The sequence below is a fragment of the Siniperca chuatsi genome, linkage group LG13, assembly GCF_020085105.1.
Source record: "Siniperca chuatsi isolate FFG_IHB_CAS linkage group LG13, ASM2008510v1, whole genome shotgun sequence".
Taxonomy (NCBI): Eukaryota; Metazoa; Chordata; class Actinopteri; order Centrarchiformes; family Sinipercidae; genus Siniperca; species Siniperca chuatsi.
The window spans coordinates 17,043,970-17,070,065 of NC_058054.1; the positions used below are offsets into that span (position 1 = coordinate 17,043,970).

Genomic DNA, 26,096 nt, shown 5'->3' on the forward strand with positions numbered 1-26,096 from the left:
TAGCTTCATCGTGTCAGTCTCATGTTCTCACAATTATTTGAATTAGCTTTCATTCACAATACAAAGGGGTCTAGTCATTTTTGAATTTTATTTCAAGATAACATAATAAGGACTCTCCCCAAGATTAAGAGGAAGACAAAAATGGTTTACCAAATGAATGAATGTAGGTGGTCAAATGATTCTGGAAATTACTCTTGATCTATTTGCACAGCATGCAGACAAAACAATAATATACAGGCTTATATCAGAACCCTCCCTGTAGCAAACGGTGTGCAGTATCATACTGCTTACTACTGAGGTTCACTATGCTCCAGGAAGAGGACTGGAGCACTGCAAGGATGTTAAGACCACTGTCTAACAATCAGTCTAACAGGGCCTCAAAACATTACCTGCAAAGATTAACCCGGCATTGGCCAATAATTTGTCAATTAATAATTTGCGGTTTCGATTATGGACACCAAGCATATGCATATTAATAGTCACATTCATATTAACATTCATATTAAAAAGTTTAGATAGACCAAGAGACCGTCAACATATCACTCCACACAGGGCACCACTTGATACCTCTCAAGTAAAGTAAAGCTGCATGGAATTGTCCCACTAATTTTGACCTCGCCGCACACCGTAGTTGGGGCACCACAGCGCTGCAGTTGGGAAAAAGGTGAGCCCTCCGCTAAAAACAAACTACATAATATCATCAGCTGGTATCGGTGAGTTTGTTCGCTGTATTGTTATGTTACCACATAGTGAAGTTTTCCTCGCGTTGTCAAAATCGGCATTGACGTCGTAAATAAGACAAACAGCTTGCTAGTTGTTAGAAGTGACAGCTAGCAGCTAAGTTAGCTAGTTAACTGTAAGCAGCAGCTATAAATATTCTCATGCCGAAGTGATCTGAAGTGGGCACAGCTCAAATGCCAGCGCGGTGACTTTGGTAGGTTACAGCTAGCAGGCTATGTGTACTCACTACTTTTAATGAATTGCATAATTGTTTCTATTATTTAGCTAGATTGGGAAGTTACAACTTACTTCGTTAAGTAGCTAGTGGGCGTTAACGGTGCTGTGTGAGTGTAACGTTAAGCGGTTCTGATCTGTTGTGGTTCACAAAGACAGTACCGCCACAGGTACTTGCTTGTATCTGAGGCTGTCTAGCCTACCGATAAGCCTTTTAGCCTTTCTGGAAAGACGTTTAGCCTTACGGGAGAAAAGACTCATCAAGTGTGCATGTAATGTATCTGGAAAGTGTTACCCATTGCAAGTATTATTAAGATGATATTTGCTATTAAATTGGCCAGATGTCACACTTATCATTTGTATTTTCCGCTGTCACAATACGCTGTGGCTAGCCCCAGTTTCTGTCATGTATTGTCATTACACTGTCATAATAAAACATGAGCGGCACAAACTGGGGCTTGGCTATGACTATTATTCATGATGATTGATATTTTACACATATTGATAAATTATTTGTAATGTTGTCCATCGTATGTCGAAAGCAAGCAAATACATAACAAAACATCTTGGGCCTCTTCAGGCCATATTAGGATTCATTAATGAGTTTGTTCACATTGTGGTTGCCCCTTATCACCTTTACAGACCTTAGGAAGGGAGATGAAATTAACACCAGCTATTATGTTGGTCAGACTGATTCTGGCTCATAGTCTATGTTGCATTTTTAATCTGTTTCTAGTTTCTGAATGGCTTCGTCCTTTAGTTTATGCTTTGTGCCCAAGCATATAAGAAGTTGTTTTTTTCTCTCCAGTAGCACCATAAATAGTGAGGCATTATGGGCAACACAAGTGACAGGGTGGCTGGAGATCGCCATGGAGCCAAGGCCCACCGCTCAGACAGCAGCGGCAGTCACAAAGACCATGAACCCAGCTGTAAGATGGTGGACAGCACAGATGACCCCAACATCTTCAACACCCATGGGCCAGAGTCCAAGGTACTGTTGGAAAATACAGATCATTGTACAGAATCTTGTTTGTTCTGCAGGAATACCTATCAGATTTCTATGCCATTTGTTAGATATGATGGGAAAAAAACAGCTTATAGTTGAGATATTAATTAATTCATTGCTTTTAGGCGTTAGGAGAGAAAGAATTCACCCCAGATCTGGGTGACCTGGTGAAAACTGCTCCTCAGGCTCGACCAACGGTCATCCGCTGGGCCGGAGGGGGAAAGGAGGTCTACATAGCTGGTTCCTTTAATAACTGGAATACGAAGATACCACTAAATAAGAGGTAAACAGGTTTTGTTTTCTTGTTGTAGGCATGCTCTAAATGTCAGTGCATTCTCACTCTCACGGCCTCAAAGGCATCCCGTGCAAATGATCTCAGCTTATACATTTTAGCTCCAACTGCGTGCAACAGTTGTAGAGTTTTAACTAAGAGGAAAGCCCAGTATTGCACTAATGCTCTTTCTTTCCTTTTCCTCCAAAGCCATAATGACTTTGTAGCGATCCTGGACCTGCCAGAAGGAGAGCACCAGTACAAGTTTTTTGTAGATGGACAGTGGGTCCACGATCCCTCAGAGGTACAGCAGTGTCATTTTTATTTTATTGTCATTTTCATGTTACAAGTATACATGTTCATTAACTTCTTTTTTTTCACCATTTAGATTGAAATGTAGAAAAAAAACCTTTGTATTTTGTATGATCTTTTGCACAGTTCAGTAACAGACTCTGCATTTTGGCATTTTACAAAGTGCTATGATGCAATAAAATGAAAGGATAGGAACCTCTAAGGAAATTAAAACATTTTAAAAGAAATTGACATTAAAATCTCATCCATTCCAAACCCTAAGGTGTTGACTGATATTGTCAGTGTTGCTATTGTCATGGAATTTGGTCAGCAAAACCACAGAAGAACCATACAAACTCAGCTGTATGCTGTTTGAAAGTCCTCAGCCCCTCCCGATAATTGTGTAAATGCAACCGCACTCACAGCACTGTCACCAAAGCCTTTTCTCAAACCCAGTGAAATGTGTGCAGAGTGTTGTAAATAATAATTATAAAAATGCTTTCTCATTACCTCTTGGTACGTTTCTCTTTTGCAGCCAGTTGTAACCAGCCAGCTCGGCACCATCAACAACCTGATCCAGGTGAAGAAATCCGACTTTGAGGTGTTTGACGCGCTGCAGGTTGACTCTCTGGAGTGTTCAGACACATCGGGTAAATTTATACTGTTTTTTTATTTGGCCAACCAAATAAATAGTTAACAACAACAAAAGTTATTTGAAAAGTGTCTTTTCTTTTTCTTTGGTTAGCTAGTCGCCCATACCATGATTTACAATGTCAGGGCACTGTCAGACACAGCAGTTTGTTACGTTTCAATACAGGTCTTATAGACAGACAAGGGTAGTGTGGAATTGTATGGAAGATTAATTTGAGTAGTCTTAGGGACTGGGCAGAAACTGTGCAAAATCACTGTGGATTGGTCCAGATACACATATTATTACTTAATCATTCTTGTGTTGTTTTTTTGGATAATTTTAGTTACAGATTGGCCAGTAGTTATCAACTCATAACCATTGGTAAAAACTAAACTAAGGTATTTTGCAATGGGAAATTTGATCAAGCCTTGAAACCCTGTCAGTAGTGTGATTATAATTGTTGTGTGTTTGCAGATCTGTCCAGCTCCCCTACAGGTCCATATGGGCAGGAACAGTACATCTTCAGACCTGAGGAGCATTTCAAAGCCCCACCTATACTCCCTCCTCACCTCCTTCAAGTCATTCTCAACAAGGACACCAATATATCTGTCAGTGTCTCCACCTTTCCTGTTGCCACATCTCTCTATCTCCTCAGACCTTGATTTGACTTGTCTTTGTTGTTTCTCTGTGGTTTGTAATTTTTCCTCTTACTCTCTCTTGGCAGTGTGACCCTGCCCTGCTGCCTGAACCCAACCACGTCATGCTAAACCACCTTTACGCTCTCTCGATAAAGGTAGGTTCACTGGAAGACTGCTGAAATACTTCTCTGATGTTACTGCCACCATATGAAATATAATAATCATAGAGAATAATACAGTATATCAGTGCATTTCCCCCAACTCTATTAACTTTAAATCCCTGAGCAACTCAATTTGGTGGAGGGGGTTTGAATCTCTCTCACCACTCAACCAGTCAATCAGATGGCCGGCTATAACAACTATATGTATAATGTATGCATAATGGCTGTTAACTCCCAAACTCTACTATCTAGACTAATTTTGTGAATTAAATGCCTATGCTATAAGATTTGATACTTTTTCACCATTTGAATTATTTAGTTTTGTCATTTCTTCCAACAAAGGTGAACAAGTGTCTTTCAGAATATTTACACAGCAAATGTGTACTACTTAGATTGGGGTGGTTCAACAAACCTTTTTAAAGGTGAAAGTGTGTTACTGGGACAATCAAAAGGAATTTGAGCCTGCATAACTTTTCATATTCTTAAAGCAACCAAATTTGTGCTAAATATGCTAACAATGCAGTAGGGCACCTTTAGTGCTAAGGAAATACATTATTCTCTGTCACGCCGTGTGGACCAGTTTCACAAATTTAAACGTCTCTGTTTATTTGCTCCGTGGGTTTGGATCCCACTAATGGCAGCTTGCCTGTGTGTTGTTTTTCTGTCTGTGTAGGATGGAGTGATGGTGCTGAGCGCGACTCACAGATACAAGAAGAAATACGTCACTTCTCTGCTTTACAAGCCCATCTAAACCTCCACAGTGCTTTTAGAGAGCAGCATGTTTGTATTCTGCTGTTTTTGTTTGTGTCATCACATTTAGCCAAATCTTGCACTGAAACAAGTTTACAGGCGAGCTGAAGGCCAGTGGCTGTGACTGTGGCTTGGTTTGTAAATGGTTGCACTTCTGTCTACACGGGGCTCTAAACAAAAAGTAGCGAAGTGTGCGTATGTGTGTGTGTGTGTAGGTGGTCTGAGAGAGAGAGATGAGAACCATACTGTGGCTTTTACCAGTGACATGTACAGACCGATAAGAGACTGACTAAATCACTGTCTGTATTTGAGTGTTTGCTGCCTGCACCATGTGAATACATGCATGTCTGTGTGTTTTTAAAAGTAAGGAGTAAAGGAAGGGGGTGATCTGTGATTGATCAGTTACTTCCATGGTGATTTTGTGGATGTTCTCTTAAAGTGAAGGAGTTTTTTGAGTGTTATTGATGTGGATCAGTTTGATTTTAAAGTGTTGTGTTGTCATATCCTCAGTGAACTAACTGACTTGACAGCATTTATGGCAAGTGCATGCAGAATAACAAGCTCAGCGCCTAGCCCAAAGTCATGGTCTAGGCGCTGAAGAGAGAAGCAGACTTGGCTTTGCTTGAAAATGAAGTGCAATAACCCGCTGTAAAGAGAACTGAATTTTAACTCAAACATGAGGCAGCAGTGAACAACATCAGTACATATTATGTTGAATTTCTCACAGTTCAGCCATCATTCATTGGAATCTACAACGTGAACTAAACAACCAACAAGTCCAAGATTCCAGTTTTGTTAATGTAATGGTCACTATAGACTACACTTGTCTGTTTCAACAGGAAAAGCCCACCTTCCAGATGGGGAGTGGTGGTCAAAGGTCGATGTTTAGTTCTGCTGTTGCCTTTATCTTGACATAATTTTGCGAGCACTTTACCATCCTGTGAGCAGGGGTGTTGATGTAAGCTTTTAACTATGCAGAAGACAAGTCTTGTACTGTAGCTTCTCTGGTCTCTAAAACCCAATTTGTGCTTCTTCTACTTTTCTTTTTTGTTTTTACATATGATGAACTTGCAGTGCTTGTGTGTGTGCATCTGTATTGAGTTGTATTTATCTAATAGGAATGTACTGTATCTGTTACATGTATAGTCATACACATAGGCGTGTACACCCAAACAGTTTCAACTTGCTGCTTTGCATGTATTGAATGTCTGCAACATGTGAGGACATGACATGTTCACTGAGTGTGATACACATTCAGAAGCAGATCGGCCGCACACACCTCAAAATGTGATCAGAGGCACATTTTCATATGAATTTACAGGGCTATGAAGATAGATAGTTGCCATGAATTTAAAAGTTGTAAAAGTTTGCTCACATGTGTGTTCTTTATAGTAGAACCATTTAAGCTAATATGTATTTTGAAGTAAAGTGGCTTTGAAAGTTATTTTTGTCACTTGTAAGTTGTTCATATGTCTGCACTTACAGTACAGTATATACCCATGGTTGATACACTGTATAAAAGGGGCTTTCATAAATCCTGTTGGTGTTCAACTAGACGCTCTGAAAGTATTTTGCGAATGTCAAGCCTAGCCATGATGTTTTGTCCAAAGAGTTTTTAAGACTTACAGATACGATAAGGGACGTGTTTTAAGGCTTAAACCAAAACTTGAATTTTACAACCGTTTCATGAATGTTTTAAAATGCTTTGCAGAACCAGTGTGTAGATTCACTGTACAAGGATTTACTTGTTTGCAAATAAAGAGAGGACATGCTGGTCCTAGTTCCTGTTTTTTTTTTTTTGTCTTTTTCTTCTCTCTTGTGTAAGAAGCCTATATTCTGGGTCAAAGACACTTTGTATGTTGTTTTGTTCAGTTTGGTCTATTAAACCCATACACTTTAGATATTGTATGTTTTGTCTGACATTTTGTCAGTGTTTTTACCCTGGTCCTGGAGAAACAATATTTCATTTCAACTTTTTTTAATAGCTGTAAGGACAAATTGAATAAAACTTTAAATGTTCTCATGTAACTAGCTGTTATTCTCTATTGTAGGCTAAAGACACACTTATGGTCTCTGCATCATTTCTATTTCTGCCAGTTACTCCTTTACCAATCTAGTTAAAAAAATAATTGGGTTTTTAAAGAGCAACTTGACCTTGCTGCAGTGATGTAGAAGTGTACCCCAGGGTGCATCAGTACACTGTGACATCACTCTTGGGTGTGGCCAGAGGTGCAACAACCTGGAGTAAAGTTACTCTTTAATGAACCAAGGTACAAACTTTTATCTACTAACAACAGCACAGGCAGAAGCAAATGTGGATCCGAACATAAAACAATAGTAAACCACACAAGCTTCATAAGTGTTTTATTCATTCTTTCCCAAAATCTTTCATTGATAATACTTTTTCCAACACAGCACACTGTTAACTGTCATCAGAGACAGGATCCATATGAGTCCTGTATCGGCTTTCTAGTTCATTATGCACAAACTCAGGAAAAAAATAAAATACACTATATACATACGCAACTCAGGACCAACAATACATTGTTTCAAACTGCTGTTTGATTCCCTTCTTAATAACAAATAGCAAATAGGCTTTGTTTACGCTCTAACAAGGTGCTTTGTGGATCCAACATTTCACATCTTTTTAGTCATTGGCTTTTTTTACAGTAGACAATTCTTCAAAACTTTTCCATTTAACGTCTTTAATTTCAAAAGGAAAAATCAAACTTTTTACCTCTATTGAAATACTTGGCAACTTCTGTCTTTTTCTGAAGACTCGAGCGCAAACAAAACCTAATTTGGCAAATCTCAGGTAGACTAGCGCTAAGACATTCAAGGCCATTTCTACCACTGAGAGCAGACTGAAGAATCTCTCAGGCTAAATTTAAAGGCAAGCGAAGCAACATTAATCAGAGCTTTGTTATAGGTGGACGATATTGTGATCAGTGACTTAGATATCATGAAGGCATAGTTTGTGATTTCTTATCAGACACCACCTATGTAACTAATTGATTCAGTGACATAATCCTCTAACATACAAGAAGTGAATGCAGCAAAAATACTTGTAATACAATGATGTTTAACATCAAAATAAAAGATATAAAGCTATTGCACAGCTACCCAGAAAATCAACTTTGCAAAAAGCAAATGTTGGATGTTTTTTCACACACACACACACACACACACACACACACACACACACACACACACACACACAAACAAAAGTAAAGTTCATACAGAAAAAGCTGGTTATTTACAGCATAAAATGGCAAATGTACAGCAAGAAAACACATCAAACTAAATGTGAAGTTGAACTGTTATATGTGAGTGAATGAAAGAACAATGATCCCACCAGTAGCCTGCCAAAGTTTGCATCATCTATAAGAACTTGATAACCTATATTGCCATTGCCATGGGAATGCTAAGACGGCCCGAACCAAGAGAAATAACATCAAGACAATAGCATATGGCCTTGTGAGTTTTGGTCCAAAAAAGGAGCTCATTTCCATCGCACAATTCAAAATAAAGTGAACTAGCTGTCTAACGGTTACCATCTCTGTGGTTCTGGAGGCCCTCTGAAAAAAGACACCTCGGTATCCCTACGGTCTGATCAGACCTGGGTTTGTCATTCGCATGGATAAGGCAAGTCAAAGTGAAAGTAAAGAGTTCAAAGTTCAAACTTTGGCAAGTATTGGCAATCCCCTGTTCCATAACTTAGATTTTACCATTTACTATCTCTGTCATGCATCAACACTCCAGAAACAAGTACAATCGTAATACTGATTGTGTCCTAACTTTATTATGAGTGTGTCTAATAATCCAGGGTCAAGCATAGAAATAATAATAATAATAACCCGGTGCAGCATGATCATTCAAGAAACAACATCATTATTGCACATGCTCGTATGAGAACTCCTTCAGAGGAGTTTGAATACGCGTTTAGCCTGGTTCCATTTGAGCACTTGAACCTCTTTTCTTTTACATTTTCTAGTTACATCCTGCTTAGAAATCACAACCAACCAGATTGATCGAAGCCATGAGCATTTAATTGACCCTACTGCCCTGCATTTTACTTATTCTGTACTTCAAATTCAATAGGTAGATGCCAAAAAAGCACCGTTAGGACCTAAAAGAGGAGGCTTGTGACTAAAATGGAACCTTTTTCTGACTTTTGTTCTGCTATTCATAAGCCTTGGCTGATGGCTGACATACCATTCATAAGCTTCCTCCACAAACACAGATATAGCTAATACACGACTACTTAGCAGTGATCACCTACCTCCTCTACATTCCTCCACTGTGTAGTGATACATTGTGGGTGTCACTGTTCTTTGCATTGCATTTGCAAAAAAATGTCCTCGTTAATAAAAGTGCCACGAGAAGTAAACTTGCATTTCTGTGGCAGTCAAAGTTGAGGATGTCTTGTCTCTGAGTGAGCCGTTTTTGACCACACATATAGATATGTACTGTATGTGTGTGTACGTGTGTGCAGAATTCCTCTCACAAGCCACGATTAAACATGCATGAACATCTATCTCGTCCACAGGCTGTCTGGCTCTCAGGAGAGGATGCTCTTAGATACAGATCTAGGGTTTTATATTATAGAAACTTTCTATTTTAACTCGCAAGTTAAGTTCTGTCATGTCTATGGTTGATTTTTCAAAATTTCGAAATCAGGTACAGTTATCCTGAACGTGTCTGTATTACAACCCCTGAAACCAAAATGTCTTTATGAAAACATACTGAAAACCAGATTGAGAACACACACCTGGTCTGAGATCAGTGTCTAGGAGCATCTTCAACCAGCTCCATCAGTAGGACCACATCACTGAAACCACCAGAGGCACATTTCAAACACCTTCTTCTGTCACACACACGACAAAGCAAACTGCTGACTGTATCACTCAAAGACAATAATGCATCTGGTGGGAGGGGGTAGAGAGTGACTGAAATTTGGCGAGGGGGTGAAGGGAGTTTGGTAAGGCTCAAGGTGCAGATTATACTGTGCACGTATTGCCTGGAGGAGGGAAGGCGGAGGATGGCTGGACGGAGGTAAAGGCGGAGGTTGGGTGGGACAAGAAAGGCTGGTTTGGAAGGCTGGAAAGAGGGTGGGGGTGGTAGGTCTTGGCTGTTTCAGCATAGAGGTCAGAGGTCAGAGGTGGTGGCGTTGCGGCTGGTTCTTTAAAAGTCTAAAGCAGGCATTGGCTGCTGCGCTTCCTCGCTGTTGGACGTTGATTGGCTGCAGCTCCGGAGGCACCGCTGGTCTTCAGGAAACTGCAATCAGCAGGTCGCTCTCTGGCAGCACCTCCTGGGTCCTCAGCTGGATTTAGGGACAAAAGGAGAAAAGGAAAACAAGATATTGTTCAACAACCCTTATACAGGCCGATAAAACTGACACACTGCTGGTGAGGTGAAATGTTAAAGGAACAGTTAAACATTTTGGTAAATATGCTTATTTGCTCTCTTGCTGAGAGTTTGATGAGAAGATTGATACCACTAACATGTATATACACTAACATGAAGCTAGAGCCAGGAGACGGTTAGTTTAGCTTAGCATAAAGACTGGAAACAGGGGGAAACAGCTAGCCTGGCTGTTAGTGTTATTTAGAATTGCAGGTAGGCAGATTTTGTTACCTTTGGACCGAGCCAGACAAGCTGTTTCCCCCCGTTTCCAGTCTTTATGCTAAGCTAAGATAATTGTCTCCTGGTGGTAGCTTCATATTTAGCGTACAGTAGTGAGAGTGGTATCGATCTTCTCATCTCTCAGCAAGAAAGAGAATATTCATATTTCCCAAAATGTCAAACTATTCCTTTAAAAACAAGTAACAGCCCAGCAAGAAGTAGTTTGCTGTGTGTAATGTTAGTTGTAATACAATTCTCAAAATACAACTGCTTACAGATGAAAGGCTGAGTGAGTGATTAGAGAATAAGCAATGCTGTTACTCAAACCCTCACTCACACACACTCACACACACACATCCAGTCATGTTTACTTATGTCACTTTTGGGGACATTACATAGACTTACATTAATTTCCTGGAGACTTACCCTAACCCTAATCACTGACCCAAAAATCAGCTTTTTCCCAATTTCGGAACACAGCTTTTGTCCCAAATTGAACAAGCCATCCCCAATTAACTGGTCTTTAGTCTGAAATGTGTCCTCGAAGGTAGGCTAAGTCAGACCCACACACACACACACACACACGCAACCTTTGCTTGCCTGGTGGTGTGAATGAATCTAGGTGTTTATGACACCACTCTATCCTAAGATTGAAGGGCAGCAGTAAAACTTTTTTTAAGCTGTCATACACATGTTATGTGTGTCCATCCTTTATACTGTGACAGCATACACACAGAATGGAAACTATGCAGTGTGAGGTTATTTTGGTGCTAACTGTGGGAGTCTGAAGCTATAAATAGACTCAACCTTAATACAGGGGACATGCATAAGTAAACAATACTTTAGTGCAGTGGCGGCTTAGTAGATGGGTGTGTATGCAATTTGGTGTCAAGTGTTGTGGGTTCAGGAACAACTTTTAAAACCCCTATTCAAACAGCTTTACTTAAAAATACAGTTATTTACCCGGATTATAGTAGTTGTACTGGGATTATAAGAATACACACCAAATACATACTGTAGGTGTTGGTCATGGCAGCGTCCCATGTAGAAAACAAGGTGACCACACACACGCCTCCAATGAAAGACTTGATTATATCAACCTTTCGACCTCATTTAATCACTTTAGCTGCATTGAGAAAGCTCAAGGGGTATAATAAAGTCATTCATAGAGCTGTGTGTGTGTGTGTGTGTGGTCAGTTTGTTTTCTACTCATGACAAGGATTTTGGCACAGTATCACCCCCATGTTTTCTCTCTTATAAACACTTTGCTTTCAGACGGGATGGTAGAGCAGTAATGTCAGCATGGTTAGAAAAAGCAAATCCACACAGAGGTAAAAGCTGTCCCAGACCATAGAGTCACCATCACATTTACTTTTACACCTACAGATTAGCCAGTAGGCATGAACTGCTACAGTCAGGTTTTTTAAATACAGTGTCTGGGACAACGTCTACCCATTTGCAAGATCACGAGGTGTCAGGCAATTACCAGCATAAGGAGAGGAAGAGGAGGAGCTAAGAGAGGAAAGTCTCAGCTCGTTCTTCTGGGGGGTTTAAAGGAGGAGAGGAGAGACAAATGCAGGACGAAGGAACAAGTGAGACAGAAAAGCCAAAGGTGATGAATTTACATCATAAATACCAAAGACTCCACCAGGGGGCATCACAACATACAATACTGCTACACATTATACTGTGACCTATGGCGTTTGCACACAGATAACCTACATTATGTATGATATCCTGGAAAGGTGAGGCTCCATATAAAGCTGATTAAATGATTAAAGTCATTTTGGCTTACCTCTAAATTTGTCCTTGCTTTCTTCAGCACATCACGAGTCCTTGACACTGCAAAAAAACAAGAAAAAATAAAGATATTTCTATGTTGTTATTACAAAACCACAAGAGCACACAGATGATACATCATACTGTATGTGCTACATACATTAACAAGCAAATCACAGCAGTTACATTAACATCACATAACGAAGTGCGCATGCGCCAACGTGCATGCTGCCTGTTGCTGTTGCTCCGTCTTGTCGTCTACTTTTTCCAACTTTTAGCTTTCCTTTTTCTTTAAAACTTTTGTGTAAGTGTAATTTAAACTATGCTAAAGAGTTTCTGTCCAAGCCCCAACCTCCAGTCCAGTTCATTAAACCCCTGCAGCTATCTGAAGGCAGCAGGACACATATGTTGATAAATCTGCAGCCTCTGATTGGAGACGTGCCGCACCAGAGCGCAGTTCCATTATGCACGGCCGTCCACTGTGTTTACCTTACCTCACATGCAAATGACACCAGGTTGCTACACAATAACCACACACACCTCCACGCACATCAGATGGTTATAACTCAGTATTCTGCCCGTTTATGCGGGCGACATCGGATTACCGGAGCTCATTAATCCTGTGCGTCACAGCCTCCTTTCCAACTTTAAAAAAAATTATAGCTGTTAATTTTTTATTCTTGAAATACATTACGCAGCATAGGCGGCTGTGTCACATTTTAAGATATAATGTAACAATTTGCAGCGTGAAATCTAGTAGAATTATGACTAAAATAGCGTAAGATTGTTGCAATCATATAAACAGTTTCACCAAACAATTTTTTATTATTTGTTTCTATCATCATTGTACTAATTAACTGGCAAAAAGCCATGTCTGCCCGCTCTGCACCATCCAGATAACAATATGATTTCCTGAAGAAGCCGAGTCTTCATTTGTTGAGCTATTGTCGTCATACCTCACTGTGATTGGCTCAGCTGTTTCAGAGCAATGAGACCAGTAATGTGACAGGCTGAGAGCATATTTACTAATCACCACACCCTCTGATCTATATTCACCTTCAGCCAGCCCTTTTGCTCTTTGTGCTGCAGCACATAAAAGAGCCAGGTGCAGGTGCCCTTGGAGAAGCCCACACAGTCCGTGTGCCCAAGACCTACCACTTTGTGTTTGTCGTTGCGCTTGCACAATAAAACAGGGCCCCAAATCTCTCTCATGATCTCTCTCTCTCTTTCACACACACAAATGCACAGAAACACTTACACTGGTTGACTATGAAGTGCTCCATGCTCTCCTTGGTGCGGCTGGTGCTCCTCAGTCTTTGAATCGTCCCCTTAAGAACCTCTTCCTGCTCTGATATACGCAGTTTCAGGGACAAGATCTCCTCCTGCATACTCTGCTCCTACACACACACAAAGTGACATTTGTTATCAAAGCTTGGCTTTCTCCTTTCTTACCAAACATGTTTGGGTTTCATAGCTCTTTAAAGGATAAGTTTGGTGATATTCTATATTTATCTTATTGTTAACAAATCCCATGAAAAGACTAATACCAACAATAAATTGATCCTTCTAACAAGTATTATCTGTGTAGCCTAATATAGATTATTCCTCTGTGTCATAGAGCTCCATTGTTGTCCACAAACAATTAAAAACACATCTTGAGCCACACTGTTGCTCTGGGTTTCATCATTAAAATTCCTTCATTAAAATGTATTGTATGTATTTTATGTTTAAAATACAGTGTCCTGCTGCTCACTAGCACACCAAATTCGCAGCAGAAAATAGTGCCAATTTTTGTAGGAAATTATTTAACCTCGTTTGAAAATGAAATTCTATATTTGTGACCTGTTTAAAAGATTTACTTCTTCATTAGGAACAAATGGGCTTGGGGCTGAGTGCCACAGACATGCTTGGGATGTTGGAACATACTGAGAAACTAATACATAGTTGGTTTTGGTCTTTTCATAGGAATTGTTGACAGTAACACAAATTTAGTATATCACCGGCCTTACACTTCGAAAGATCAGACCAGTCATAAAATATCATAATGTGTCCCAAACCTTCTTAAGGTTTTGGATGGAGGGATCAGTGCTGGGTAGAGCTGCTCTCCAGAACATCTTCAGCAGAGACATCACCTCCTCCAGGATCTGCCTAAGAGTCTTGGTGTTGGACAGCAGACTCTTCACACATCCATAGTCCAGGACCTGCATACAGAGCTCAGTTAGATACTTGTGCTCTACAGTCATTACTTTAATGATTTGTTGTAACTGTCTTGTTAAAAAATATCTCACCAGCTCACTGCTCTGTTTCTGGTTGTCCTCCAACAGTGGTGGGCCGAGGCAGGTCTGCAGGGTTGTTTCCATGCGCTGGACGAGGCTCCGGCCCTCTAGGACTTGCTGCTGAAGAGCGCTGAAGTCATCCACATGACCAATGGCGTGGCGGCCATTACGGTTGGCAAACGATCCATCAGGGGCCTCCCCCTCCAGCTCAGAATGAGGGTCAAGAGGGTCTGCTGGAGATAAATGAGCTAGAATATATTATGGAAGGACTCTGAGTGACATTATTGTATTTTTTGTATTGCAAGAGAGAGAAATGATTAAAACAATGTTGTGACACATTAGTTATTATTGTTACAAAGCAATACAATCTCTGTACAATCAGTCCACAAATTAAACACAGTCATGCAGTGCAGTTTAAGTCACACCATTGGCAGTACTATGGCTGTCGTCCAGGTCTGAGTAGGGGGGACCGGGAGATCCACAGTTAAACAGACCAATGTCCCTGACTGGTGGAGACGGAGCTGGGTCTGTGGAGCACACAGATACACAAACCAGGCTTGGACACACAGCAAACCACACCACAGCACACTAAGCCTCACAAACATTTTGTTTAATATGTTGGTGTCACATCTAAAGGCGTCTGTCTCACCGTGCAGCAGCTGTCGTCTGTAGAAGTTTTCCCTCTGAGGGCTGGCAGTCAGGGCAGAGAGGGAGGGAGTCCGAGGAGAGCCGACACCCAGCTTCTGCTCCAGCTGCTTGTGGAGCTCCAGTTGTTTGAGGGCACTGCTCTCCTGGACGCTGTTTTGCAGTTGGGCTCGCAGACTCCTCACCTCCCCGAGCAGCTCCCCCAGCTCCACTGGTAGACCTGGGAGCTCACACAGGTAGCCTGAAGACAGAATACACAGACACTGGAGAGTCTGACTAGACATGCTTCAGTTTGAGTGCTCTTTGGGGTTCAGAGGGTTTCATTCCAGCACAACAATACAATAAAACCTTGATTACATTGTTTTCAATAAGTTTTTCAATACTTGGGTAGAGAATTGTGTAATTATAGCATCTTCAAACTGTTCTGATGGCATAAGTTTTTGTTTGCAGAAAAATGAAACAATCATATGGAAAATTTGGAGAATCTATGTTTTCTTTTAGCTTATTCATCTCAGTGTCCCTACAATGCCATTCTTGATACTGTCATCAGATGGCGCCAAAGGGAATTTTGTAGGAAATCCTACGCAAAGTGGCTTTAAATGAAAAGTTTGTTATTTAAAAAGGGAGTATATTAAACATAGCTAGTGTACCATGACTAGACTAACCTTTGTTGGCCTTAGTGCTGGAACACACTCGATCGTACACTTGTAGTTCGCTCTGCAGGGAGTGGCTGAGCTCTCTGCTCTCACACAGCTGCTGCTGCAGTAGAGACACCTCATGCTGCAGCCTGAGGATACATTGCAGTACATTACAGTCAGAAAACAGATATGTAAACTCACAGACAAGAACAGTTTCTATCCACATAGCAGTCACTGTTTTATTCAATCTGTATATACACACTTTAAGCAAGCACACCAACCTGTTGGTTTTCTCCTGACTGGCCTGTCGTTCCTGCCTTAATATGTGTATCTGCTGTCCCTGCTCCTGGCTGTGAGCCTGGAGTCGTCTGAGCTCCTCCTTCCACTGCTCTGCCTCCAGCTCTGCTTGTTTCAGACGGGCTCGTACTGTGAACACCGCCTCCCGCAACTGCACCACCTCCTCACATGTGTCTGAGGGAAGAGGAGAGTCCAAATGGGTTGACATGCATATTTCGAGAAGAAATCAAAATCATTAAAATGGTAGTTGGCTTTCAGATGAAGTACCTGTACTGGCCTGCAGGCGTGACTGCAGACCCAAGTTCTCTTCCTTCAGGACTCTGATCTCATTGGACAGTTGAGTGACTGTGTCCAGTCCCTGAATGTAGATGTTTGTTGCCCCTGGACAAAAAAACAGGAGTTATTTTATGTAATTTCTTAGAGAAACAGGTTGAGTAGGTTGCAGTGTTGGTGTTATTAAAGTGTGTGAGGGCTACAGTACCTCCATCATGCCCAGTCTTGGCCAATCTCTCTTCCAGCTGCTGTCGGAGCCTCTCATTGGTCCTAATGGACTCCTCCAGACGCTGACGGAGACACCTCACCTCTTGCAGGTGCTCCTCTATCAAATTTACCCCTAGAAACAAACAGCACAACAATAATATTGTAATGATTTTGCTAACATGGGGGTGTGAAGGCAGGTGGAAGGACAGCCTTTTGAGCTTATCACACCTGCATGGCTGCTTCCTTGCTGGTGTCCCAGTGATCCAGAATAGCTTCCAACCGGTTGCGCCATGTTCTCCATGTCCCACAAAGTTCCTCCTGTCACTAGACCTGAGTCAGACTTCAGCGAGTGGCCTTCAGGAATGCCACCCAGCTGATACTGTTGAAAGGCATGACGGGATAGCTGGCTGTAGCTGTAGAGGTCGTGCTGGTTGTGGGCACCAGGTGAGAGAGTGAACAGAGCCTTGTCATGGGGAACTGCAAAGCCTGTGACCAAACACACACACACAAAAGAGCAAAAGAGTGAAGAAGTTTGTGAAACATGATGTGAAAACACTCACGGGACAACAGAGGCATTAAATCTGTAAGTGAGACGGCGGTTTCACACAGGAGATATTATGAAAGTTAAGTCTTTGATTTACACTTTATAAATGAATTTCACACATTGCAGACACACCCCCTAGCCCCTCACCCCTGTTCTGCTCATTCATCTGTTTGTACAGCGTGTCCAGCTCTGGGCGAACAGCGATCACAGACAGGGCCCTGGGCCGGGGGTCAGAAGTGACTTCCTTACCCCAGACGTCAGGGCCAGAGGGGACAGAGAGGGAGTAGGAGACAGGCTCACTGAAAAGGGCTGGAGGAGAATCACAGGAAGTGACACATACAGAACATGAAGGAGGAGGAAAAGAAACTGTGTTTTTTGGGTACTTTGCAAGTCATAGCCAGCTATGAGTCCCATACCTCTGAATGACTGACTGGTCAAACCCACAGGGCCTGAGCAAAGCATGTTGGGACAGCTGCTGGAGGACTTGAGGAGGCCATGAGGAGGAGGGACAGATGAGCGGACTAAAGGAGGGGAATGGAAAATGAAAGGACAGAAAAGGCATTTCACAGACAGGAGAGGTGAACATACAAATAAACTTTAACAATACCGTTCTGTTCTGATCCGTGTCCTGGCTGCTGCAGCCGGTGCTCCTCCTGATATTCTCTGGTGTCTAAATCGGAGCACAGCTCCAAGTCTTCATTGGTTCTGTACTCATCGGACACCAAGGAGGTTCTGTCTGATTGGTCGGTGGTCTCAGAGAGAGCATGGCAGCTGGACGGGGTCTCTGGGCACTGCTGCAGCTTGGTGTGGAGTGACTCGATGATTTTATCTTTCTGCTGTAGCTCCTTACTCAACCTACATGTGCAGACAAGATAATCAACTGTTACATTCTGAATTGATAGCTATTAATGAAAAAAGAAGCATGTCCATAATAGGCTACTAATAGCTGTTTCACATTGCCTGGCACAGTTCGCAACTGAGCTTTTTTTATGTACTTAGATTTGACATGATATGTTTATATTTGTCAATAACAACAAAATAAACACTGTTGCCAGGCACCATTACATCTATATCACAATCATTGCAAATTATAAGAGTGTAGAGCTGCAACAATTAGTCAAATAGTCAATCAGAAATTTAATCAGCAACATTTGCTGGTTCCAACTTCTAAAATGTGAGAATTTGATGCTTGCCTTTTCATACATGAACTGAAAGCTTTGGATTTTTGGACTGTTGGTCAGACAAAACAAGACATTTGAAGACGTCACCTTGGACTGTGGGAAACTAAACGGGGCATCTTTCACAATTTATTTTACATTTTATGGACAATTGATTATGAAAATAATCGTTGCAGCCCTAAAAGAGTAGGAAAGAGTGGAAAGAAGTTCAGCGAAGGTGGAAGAGGAAAACCAGCTGATAGTTTTGTTATTCGAACACATATATTATCCATTCCATCCATGTTGCAATGTATAAACTATACACAATTGAGAATGACTTCCGGATGGGAGCCGAAACGTCTTGATTCTGAAAACAGTGTCCAGATGACTACAACTGAAACCTTTTCTACAATGTATAAACTATTAAGTATAAATGTATAAATCTTAGTCTTAGCAATGAAGTCGGTCTTTCCATTTCATGAATCTTTTTTGATGTTTTCAAGCCAACCATCTGCTGTAGGTGGACCAATCTGCAACCATTTACGAGTAGTTTTTTTACAATTGAGCTCTTAAAGTAAATATGCCTATGTGAAGTAACTACGTGCATATTTCCCTTACTGTTTCAGTTGTCGAAGCATGAACTCCCTGTCTCTCTCCAACAGCATCCTAAAAAAAGCTGTCTCTCTTGCTTGGCCTCGACCAGTAGAGAAAGACCACAGCGAGTCCCTGTATATGGAGCTGTTCTTAGAAATCATTGATTTCCACAGAGGAGCCATCACACCATCAGTCCAGTCCAGAAAAACAAAGACCCAAAGTCCTTGGTGCACTACAGCCTGAGCTGAAGATCTTTGGTGTCTTCTGATTCTAGTCACTTTACCAAGACTCCTTAGACTACCTTATAAATAATATTAGTATTCAGAAAGTGAATTTTAAACAAAATCTCCAAAGAAATCTTCTTAGTCTTCCAATAAGCAGGGTACGACTGAATGAGGCAACACCAGTAAAGGACAGTCACATGGAGCCTCTGAAGCCCAGCTGGTGGGACACCTGTAAATCTATTCAACTAAAGCAACTTAAGAGTAAAGGATCCATGCTGTGGCCTGTGTGTGGATTAGCAGCAGCCTTCTGTCTCCTCTCCACCATAAGAAGCCATGCGGACGGCTCCTCGTGTGCCGCAGCGTGTCACATGACACATTAAACTAATCACTAGGAGTGAGTGCTCTACAAAGTAAGCTAATTACTTAAAGGGAGGTCCACAGATCTCAGTGCTGCAGGTGATATTATAGACCACTGCTTTGTTGTTGCAAAGGTTTAGAAGTTAAGATTTTTTTATGAGAGCAAACAGTGTATGGCTATTCCCACATGGCTCATTATTGCCAAGCAGCGTAAATGCACATCTAATGTTTTAAATGATTAAAGGTGATTAAAGTTGCATGTATGTACACAGTGAGGTCCATGTTAAGTTAATCTCTCAGACTGGATTGACTTTTCTTACCTTGCCCCCACTTTAAATTGTGACATGGTAAAAATGCTGTGTTTCACATATATGCACACACTCACACACATGTGAATATATGAATATAATCAAGCTGACTCACCGCAGGGCAAGCAACTCATGGCCTGTCTTGTCATCATGGCTCTCTGCACGGTCACCTGTAGAAATAAAACAGGAAAGACAGAGCATAGGAGCGGGGAAACGTTGTTAAAAAGACAATTTGGACATAAGAAGAACCACAAGAATGCAAAATTATAAAACATGAACTGTCTTTCTGTGTGGTGGGAGAGATGGGAAGATGCTCCTTACGTCCACTGATCTTGGTGACCACTCTTTGTGCCAGGGCGGTGTTCTGTGCCAACTGCTCTCTAAAGCTCTGACCCATATAGTAGTCAATATCATTGGCCCGCAACAGCTCCTCAAAGGCCTGTAAGTTGTTGACAATTTGAGCAAGTATAAGAATATCGACTAGAAAACTTAACGCTCTGGTTTATTTAATATGTAGAAAATTGATCAAAGGTGGTTTAATGAATAATTTAATGAGTGGAGAATTGTTTGCCGTACCTTGGTGGTATCACCCAGGTGCTGGGTGAGGATATGGCAGACTCCTTGCCCCTCTCTAATCCTCTGCCTCAGGTGGGACAGCTCACGAGCTTGTGTCTGGATCAGAGAGTTGTACTTCCTGTAAAAAGAGGAAGAGCAATGGCCAGAGGGAGACAAGGAACCACAGTTTTAACAGAGATGTTGGTATGTTTTCAGATGACTAACCATTCTCATGTGCATCTGTTAACTGATTCTAGATAACATAAAGGTACTTTAGGGTACACAGGGACAATAGAGGCCTTTAGGACCCTTACAAGGCCTCCATTCCCCCTCTATCTTTTACCACTGCCTCTGTCCTCTCACCCAGGCCACGTGGCACATTTCCCCTCTTCTGCTTGGCCTTTGCCCTCCAGTCTGGAGCTCTTCAGTTGCGCCTCCAGTGAAGCAACTCGTGACATCAGTTCTTGCAGTTCCCTGCTGGGCTTGGACCCTGAGCGAACCCCTTGGGTGTCAGACATCCAGCCTTCATCCTCTTCTACACCACTGGGGGCTGGTGATGTCTCGAAGGCCCAGTTTACCTAGAAGGTGAGGATAAAATGCCAAAAAAATGTTATGAATGGCATCATTATGATATTAAAATGAGCCTAAAAGACCAGTCAGTAATGTAGAATGGCTGGTAAATGTTACAGTACCTTGCGTGGGGTACGCTCCAGGCTGGAGGCGTAGTCGCTGGTGGTAGACAGGGAGCGGACACGCAGCTGCAGCCCACGGATCACCTTGTGGCAGCGGGTAAGCTGTGAGCGGAGATCCTGGACCAGATGCTGGAGAGAAGATGACTCATCCTCTATTTCATAACCACCTCTGATACTGCTGCAGTTACCAGCGTACCAGCTACCACCCACACCCTCATAGTCCTGTTGATGGGACAGTGACGTGCACATCTCCAGGTCATCAAACTCTGAGGGAGGGAGAGATGAAGAGACATATTGATGCATGATTAATGAGGATTAGTGAGGACAGATAAAAATATGGGATAAATGTGGTCTCTTTGTTACCTGGGCTGCTAGCGTCTTCTCTCTCAGCTTCGTTCTCACTGCGACCACAAGTCTCATAACCCAGATCCTGGAGATCCACCTGCACCTGCTTACTGGCCTGCTGCACCGATGTCTCCGCTGCACATGAGACGGGAGAAGGAAATTACTTGAATCGTGTACACTAATAAGTGTCTGAATAAGGTTTTGAGCACTTTTTAGTTCTTCTATGTGTCTAATAACATTTCCTTCATACATGTTCCTGAGAGTGACTCACTGAGCAGGTCTCTGTAGTCCTTCAGTTGTTCAGCCTGAGCGTGGACCGTGGCCTCAGACACCATCAGCCTTTCCTGCAGCTCTCTGATCTCCTGGTGGCTCAGAGCCAGATCAGAGCGCAGACGGGCCGCCTGCTCACGGAGACCCTCCTCTATATCCTGCCAGAGCGCTCCCACCTCACTGCTGTCACCGGCAGTCTCCACCTCCTGCAACAGTAAAGCGAGGACTCCATTACTCATATAAACAGCCATGGGTTCTAAAAGAACAAAACGGCCATACATAGAGACTGTAAATGGAGGACCCAGAGAGCAGTCGGGGAGAAAAGGAGGACAAGGCCTGGAGGCAAAGCTGCTGCAGCACAGCTTGCTGAAATCTGCTTTGCAACTAGCACTGACATTGCCTTATTCAAAGAGGTGGAACGTAACAAAGCACTTTTGCTAAATTTATCTGCCAGCTGCAGATATTTTCCAAAATATAGTTTCACATGCAAAATATGTGATGAGCTTAAAAACATAATTCATTTTAAAATCACTCAATATAGCAGTAGTATAGTAGTTATTACACTGAATTATTGACAATATGAAAATATTTCAAACAGTTAAGATTGTTGATTGATTTGAGCACTTTCCCCATCACCTTGTATCCAAATGTTTGCTATTTTATTCTCCTTAAGACATTGTCAGATGTGTTGAATGAGAAATAAAAGTACTTTGTTAATAAAGTAAAAAGATGTTGCACAAAGGCTAACAAATTAACATAACATGACATCTCATGTACAATTCTATATATTAACCCAACAATAAACCTCTTTAAGGCTTTTTATATTCACTTTTCTAGAGACTATAACAGAGGGTTGTCAAGATGTAGGTCGTGATGTTGTGGTACTGAATCCTATTTCATTGTGAGATGTTCTCCAGCCCCTGTTCCTTTATTTCAAAACACTAGTTGAAGGAGAAAGAAGTATAAATGACTATAATAGATTTGCAGCAGCTTCATAGTTACAAGCTGCTGTTGTAAGTCACTTTTCTACATGATTCCCATTTAAATGTCTAATGTGTTACCGTCTCAGTGTGGTGTGTGTGATGATGGGACATCAGAGAGCGTGGACTCGTGCATTGCCTCTTCCCTCGCTTGTCACCCAGACTAACGCACGGAGGACCTCGCTTCCCCACGGGTACTGGAGATGTTTCCTGCTCTTCATCTTCTTCCTCAATATCCTCCTCCTCTTCTTCTTCCTCCTCCTCCTCCTCCTCCTCCTCTTCCTGGTTCAGACTCCTGCGATTCTCCTCTTTTGTGTTTGTCCTCAGTCCCACAACTCCAGCTCGACTTTGGCTTTCTTTCAGAGCCTGGTTCTCCTTTTGCAACCTCTGCAGTGCAGTCCTGGCAGAAGAGGGAAAGAAAGACAAAGTCAAATAGACATACGCGTAATGAAGCTGTCGGCTTTAAACCTCTCCAACAGTTCAGAAGGCAACATCAGCAGTACAACAACAGTCCAAATTCTCCTCCCATACATGCAATGATGTCCTCTTAAACAATCAAAACAATGTTTCCTGAGGATCTCTGAGACAAATATGCACCTCATCTGAGCCACGGAGGTGTATCCATCCCTCTCCAGCTGTAACCTTATTTCTTCAAGCTGGCCTTCAAGTGTCTTCTTTGCTTCCTCAAGCTGCTTTACATCAGCTCTCTGGGACACTACCCCCCTCACTGGCACTCTGGTCACACTCTCAGGTCCATGAGCCTTCACAGAAGTCAGAAAAAAGATGACGTTTGTTAATGTGCTTACTATTTCAGCCATGGGATTAGATAAAGGGCTCTCTCCAAGGTTTAAATCAGTAAGAGATACATAAATCTGTGGTTACAAATGTGAAATGCAAATGGCAGTATTTTACCTGAATTGAGGCCAAACTTTTGGCTGTCACTTTATCATCATCCTCCTCTATGCTGTCCGTGAACTCGTCACTGCTGCCGTCTTCATCATCTCCCTCCTCCTCTTCCTCTGTGCTGAGCTCTGGAAACACAACAACCATGTAAGGACAATATCCACTTGCTTGTTGCCCCTTTTGTTTATTTTTTAATCCTCTGTTATTCTTCTTATTCTTATAATTTTTACACCTCTCCCTCTCAGGCGTCCACTCTCTATCCCATTCTTTCCAGAACTCTGTCTGGACACTGAATCACCCCTTTGGAAGTCATGGGACTAAAGGGGAAATGTTATGTCATACGTTGGGGCAGCAGCCAGCCAAAAACACACTCAAGGCAGTGGTACATTGCAACCCAGTATGAAAGAGTGTATGTGTGTTTTCATGAGAAAACACTTTAAACTGGGACAAATGTGATGGATTTTGGCTCATTTATATTCACTCAAATGAAAGGTTGGTGGTGCCTGTGTGCCAAAGTGGAATATGTATGCAGCATATTCTTTGTTCTGTGTTATTAAAGTAATACACACACACACAGTGAGTGAGGAACACATAAATGGATGTTGGTTTCCTGCCAGAAAGCAGAGGCTCAGTGGAAAGTCAGTGACAGGAATTTCAAAGGCAAATAGTTTTAGACCCTAATGGTACACAACAGAAACACACACACACACACACACACACACACACACACACACACATCACATAGTGTGTAGTGCTAGATGTGAATCATAGGTGTATGAGTGTGTATATACAGTTCCTCAGTGCATTATTGGGATGTATTATGGGATTATTTCACAATCAGGGAAAGTTCAAAGACAGTTAATTACTACAGATGTCTCCACCCTAAAAATGTATGAAGGTTAAGTGTATTAAATGTCTTTGTGCTGCTAGTGACAGGGCAGGAAATTCATGGAGCGAAACTGCTGGGTTATTATTGATTGAACAATGTGCTCTGTTAGCGGAACTTACTGAACGTGGGGCCCTGTTTACACACTGTGGGACTACATATTGTCACCACGCTTATACTGGGAACATGTAGAAACTGTGTATGTAGGTGGATGTATTTGCCATTTAAACTAAAGTTGAATTTCATGTTGTTGTTTTTTAAATATCAGTGATAGAGTAAATGGGCTCACATGAGCTTCCCTTATTTGGTGAACAGAATATCTAACTGGGCATTACAGCAGAACAGCCATGCAAACATGAAAACCATGCCACAATCTCATGCATGAGGGAGCAAGGACATAAAGAAAAAACACTGGTAATACACATTATAGTTACATGTGGATGTCTATATTAATACATTAAAACTGAATTATCTACAGAAATCTGTTGACAAATTCAGATTTAAATTTGTGACACTATTTCAACACATGTATAACATTTGTGTTCTTATGGTTATAAAATTGCATATTAGGACAAACTAAGAGGCAAACAAGGAAGAGGCTGAGGATGACAGTATTTCTATTCTGAAGAATGGTTCAGATAGATAAAACACACTGTGGATTGATCTCTAGGGGAAGAAGGAAGGTATATATCAAGGACCAAGTGAGGGATTTCAGGTTTGGGATATTCTTAAGAGAAAATTCCCAATTATACACAACAAACAGAAGTGCTTTTGACAAAAAGCGAGCACGTTTTTATTTTTGTTGCATTTAAAATACAAAAAGAAGCGTTGACAAGGATTCCAAGGCTAGATGAGAGATCAGGGCACAAATCCCAAGAAAATGTACTCTACCTAATATAAATATTTAACGGGCAAGTATTATTTCTGGCATTCACATCTCATGTGATTTAGAGAGAGCACAGTGCAGACACTAAAATTACTTGATATTATATTTTCCTGCTTCTTGGTACAAAGCTATACTTAAGTTCAACAAGCAGATAAACTAAAAACAATACATATATTAAATTACCATAATGTTACTTTAGTACGCACCTACCACCTTATTTCTAATGTGGCTGACCTTATGTTTCATGCATATCTGTCAGACTAAAATGTAACTAGAGCAGAGCAGGTTTTCATTATACTGTAGGACAGCAATCCAAGGTTAAGCTGAACTGAAGGAAACTACTTGGCCATCTTTTTTTGGATTTGTATCTTGGGCCTTGTTAAGAGTGCACATCCTGTTCACAAACAGATGATTTAAAACAAATGATGGATGGTGAGACATTTCACTGTAAGGCATGAGCTTAAGTTTCTCCACAAGACGTAACTTCACTGTGACAGTAAGGCTGGAAGAGCGACACCGGTGAGAGACAGTACACAGAAATGGCAATACAGAACAATCGCACTGCAAAGCAATACGCAGGCAGTTTTCAAAAACAATATAAAAAAATATTCACATACCACACTCACAAAATATATTAATAAATAAGTTTCTGGGTTGCATTTCATACCACTGAGGTTAATCTGAACAGGCTTCTGCTACTTTGAGTAGTGCTTGTGCTATCTGGATGAAGCTGCCTGAAGACTGACAGTCAGATTTTGATTTTTATTCACACTTAAGAGTAGAACTGTCCTGATCATATTCACTTTAGGAACACATTTTTCATAAAACTGACCACAGTGGCTACAGACAGCTCCATCTCACATAAAGAGTGCCAGTGTCTGTGGTCAGACAGAATATCACAGAGTGTTAGTGACAGTGCCCCCCACAGCCCTGGAGGCTGGACCCTGCCTATC

General features: G+C 41.6%; 2 protein-coding genes across 16 annotated transcripts in view; one reads left to right on the plus strand and one right to left on the minus strand.

Moving 5' to 3' along the window:
* The first annotated feature begins 539 nt into the window (after positions 1-539).
* prkab2 (protein kinase, AMP-activated, beta 2 non-catalytic subunit) lies at positions 540-6,491 on the plus strand. 6 transcript variants are annotated; one of them, XM_044218561.1, is made up of 8 exons: positions 540-664; positions 1,763-1,945; positions 2,086-2,243; positions 2,442-2,535; positions 3,058-3,172; positions 3,628-3,761; positions 3,878-3,946; positions 4,626-6,491. In XM_044218561.1, the coding sequence occupies exons 2-8, from the start codon at positions 1,787-1,789 to the stop codon at positions 4,701-4,703; spliced, it is 807 nt and encodes a 268-aa protein (XP_044074496.1). In that variant the 5' UTR covers positions 540-664; positions 1,763-1,786; the 3' UTR covers positions 4,704-6,491. The 6 variants fall into 6 exon arrangements, with proteins under 6 accessions (XP_044074496.1, XP_044074497.1, XP_044074495.1 ...); XM_044218562.1 differs by having other exon boundaries at positions 546-664; positions 1,766-1,945; XM_044218560.1 differs by having other exon boundaries at positions 607-713.
* Positions 6,492-7,049: 558 nt separating this feature from the next.
* LOC122886404 (myomegalin-like) overlaps positions 7,050-26,096 on the minus strand; it is a 48,825-nt gene continuing 29,778 nt past the window's right edge. For 2 of the 10 annotated variants that reach the window (XM_044218559.1, XM_044218549.1), the window contains 26 exons: positions 23,381-23,499; positions 23,066-23,229; positions 22,550-22,868; positions 21,490-21,694; positions 21,237-21,353; positions 20,874-21,139; positions 20,545-20,759; positions 20,203-20,320; positions 19,948-20,065; positions 19,742-19,796; positions 17,594-17,841; positions 17,403-17,507; positions 17,134-17,295; positions 16,671-16,928; positions 16,444-16,575; positions 16,230-16,343; positions 15,947-16,136; positions 15,693-15,814; positions 15,032-15,268; positions 14,808-14,909; positions 14,395-14,630; positions 14,164-14,307; positions 13,365-13,503; positions 12,123-12,169; positions 11,814-11,868; positions 7,050-10,025 (listed from right to left, as the gene is read on the minus strand). In XM_044218559.1, coding sequence (XP_044074494.1) covers positions 9,895-10,025; positions 11,814-11,868; positions 12,123-12,169; positions 13,365-13,503; positions 14,164-14,307; positions 14,395-14,630; positions 14,808-14,909; positions 15,032-15,268; positions 15,693-15,814; positions 15,947-16,136; positions 16,230-16,343; positions 16,444-16,575; positions 16,671-16,928; positions 17,134-17,295; positions 17,403-17,507; positions 17,594-17,841; positions 19,742-19,796; positions 19,948-20,065; positions 20,203-20,320; positions 20,545-20,759; positions 20,874-21,139; positions 21,237-21,353; positions 21,490-21,694; positions 22,550-22,868; positions 23,066-23,229; positions 23,381-23,499 — 4,118 coding nt within the window. In that variant the 3' untranslated portion in view covers positions 7,050-9,894. The remainder of the gene's footprint in view (positions 10,026-11,813; positions 11,869-12,122; positions 12,170-13,364; positions 13,504-14,163; positions 14,308-14,394; positions 14,631-14,807; positions 14,910-15,031; positions 15,269-15,692; positions 15,815-15,946; positions 16,137-16,229; positions 16,344-16,443; positions 16,576-16,670; positions 16,929-17,133; positions 17,296-17,402; positions 17,508-17,593; positions 17,842-19,741; positions 19,797-19,947; positions 20,066-20,202; positions 20,321-20,544; positions 20,760-20,873; positions 21,140-21,236; positions 21,354-21,489; positions 21,695-22,549; positions 22,869-23,065; positions 23,230-23,380; positions 23,500-26,096) is intronic. The other 8 variants (XM_044218551.1, XM_044218550.1, XM_044218556.1 and 5 more) reach the window with 8 other exon arrangements.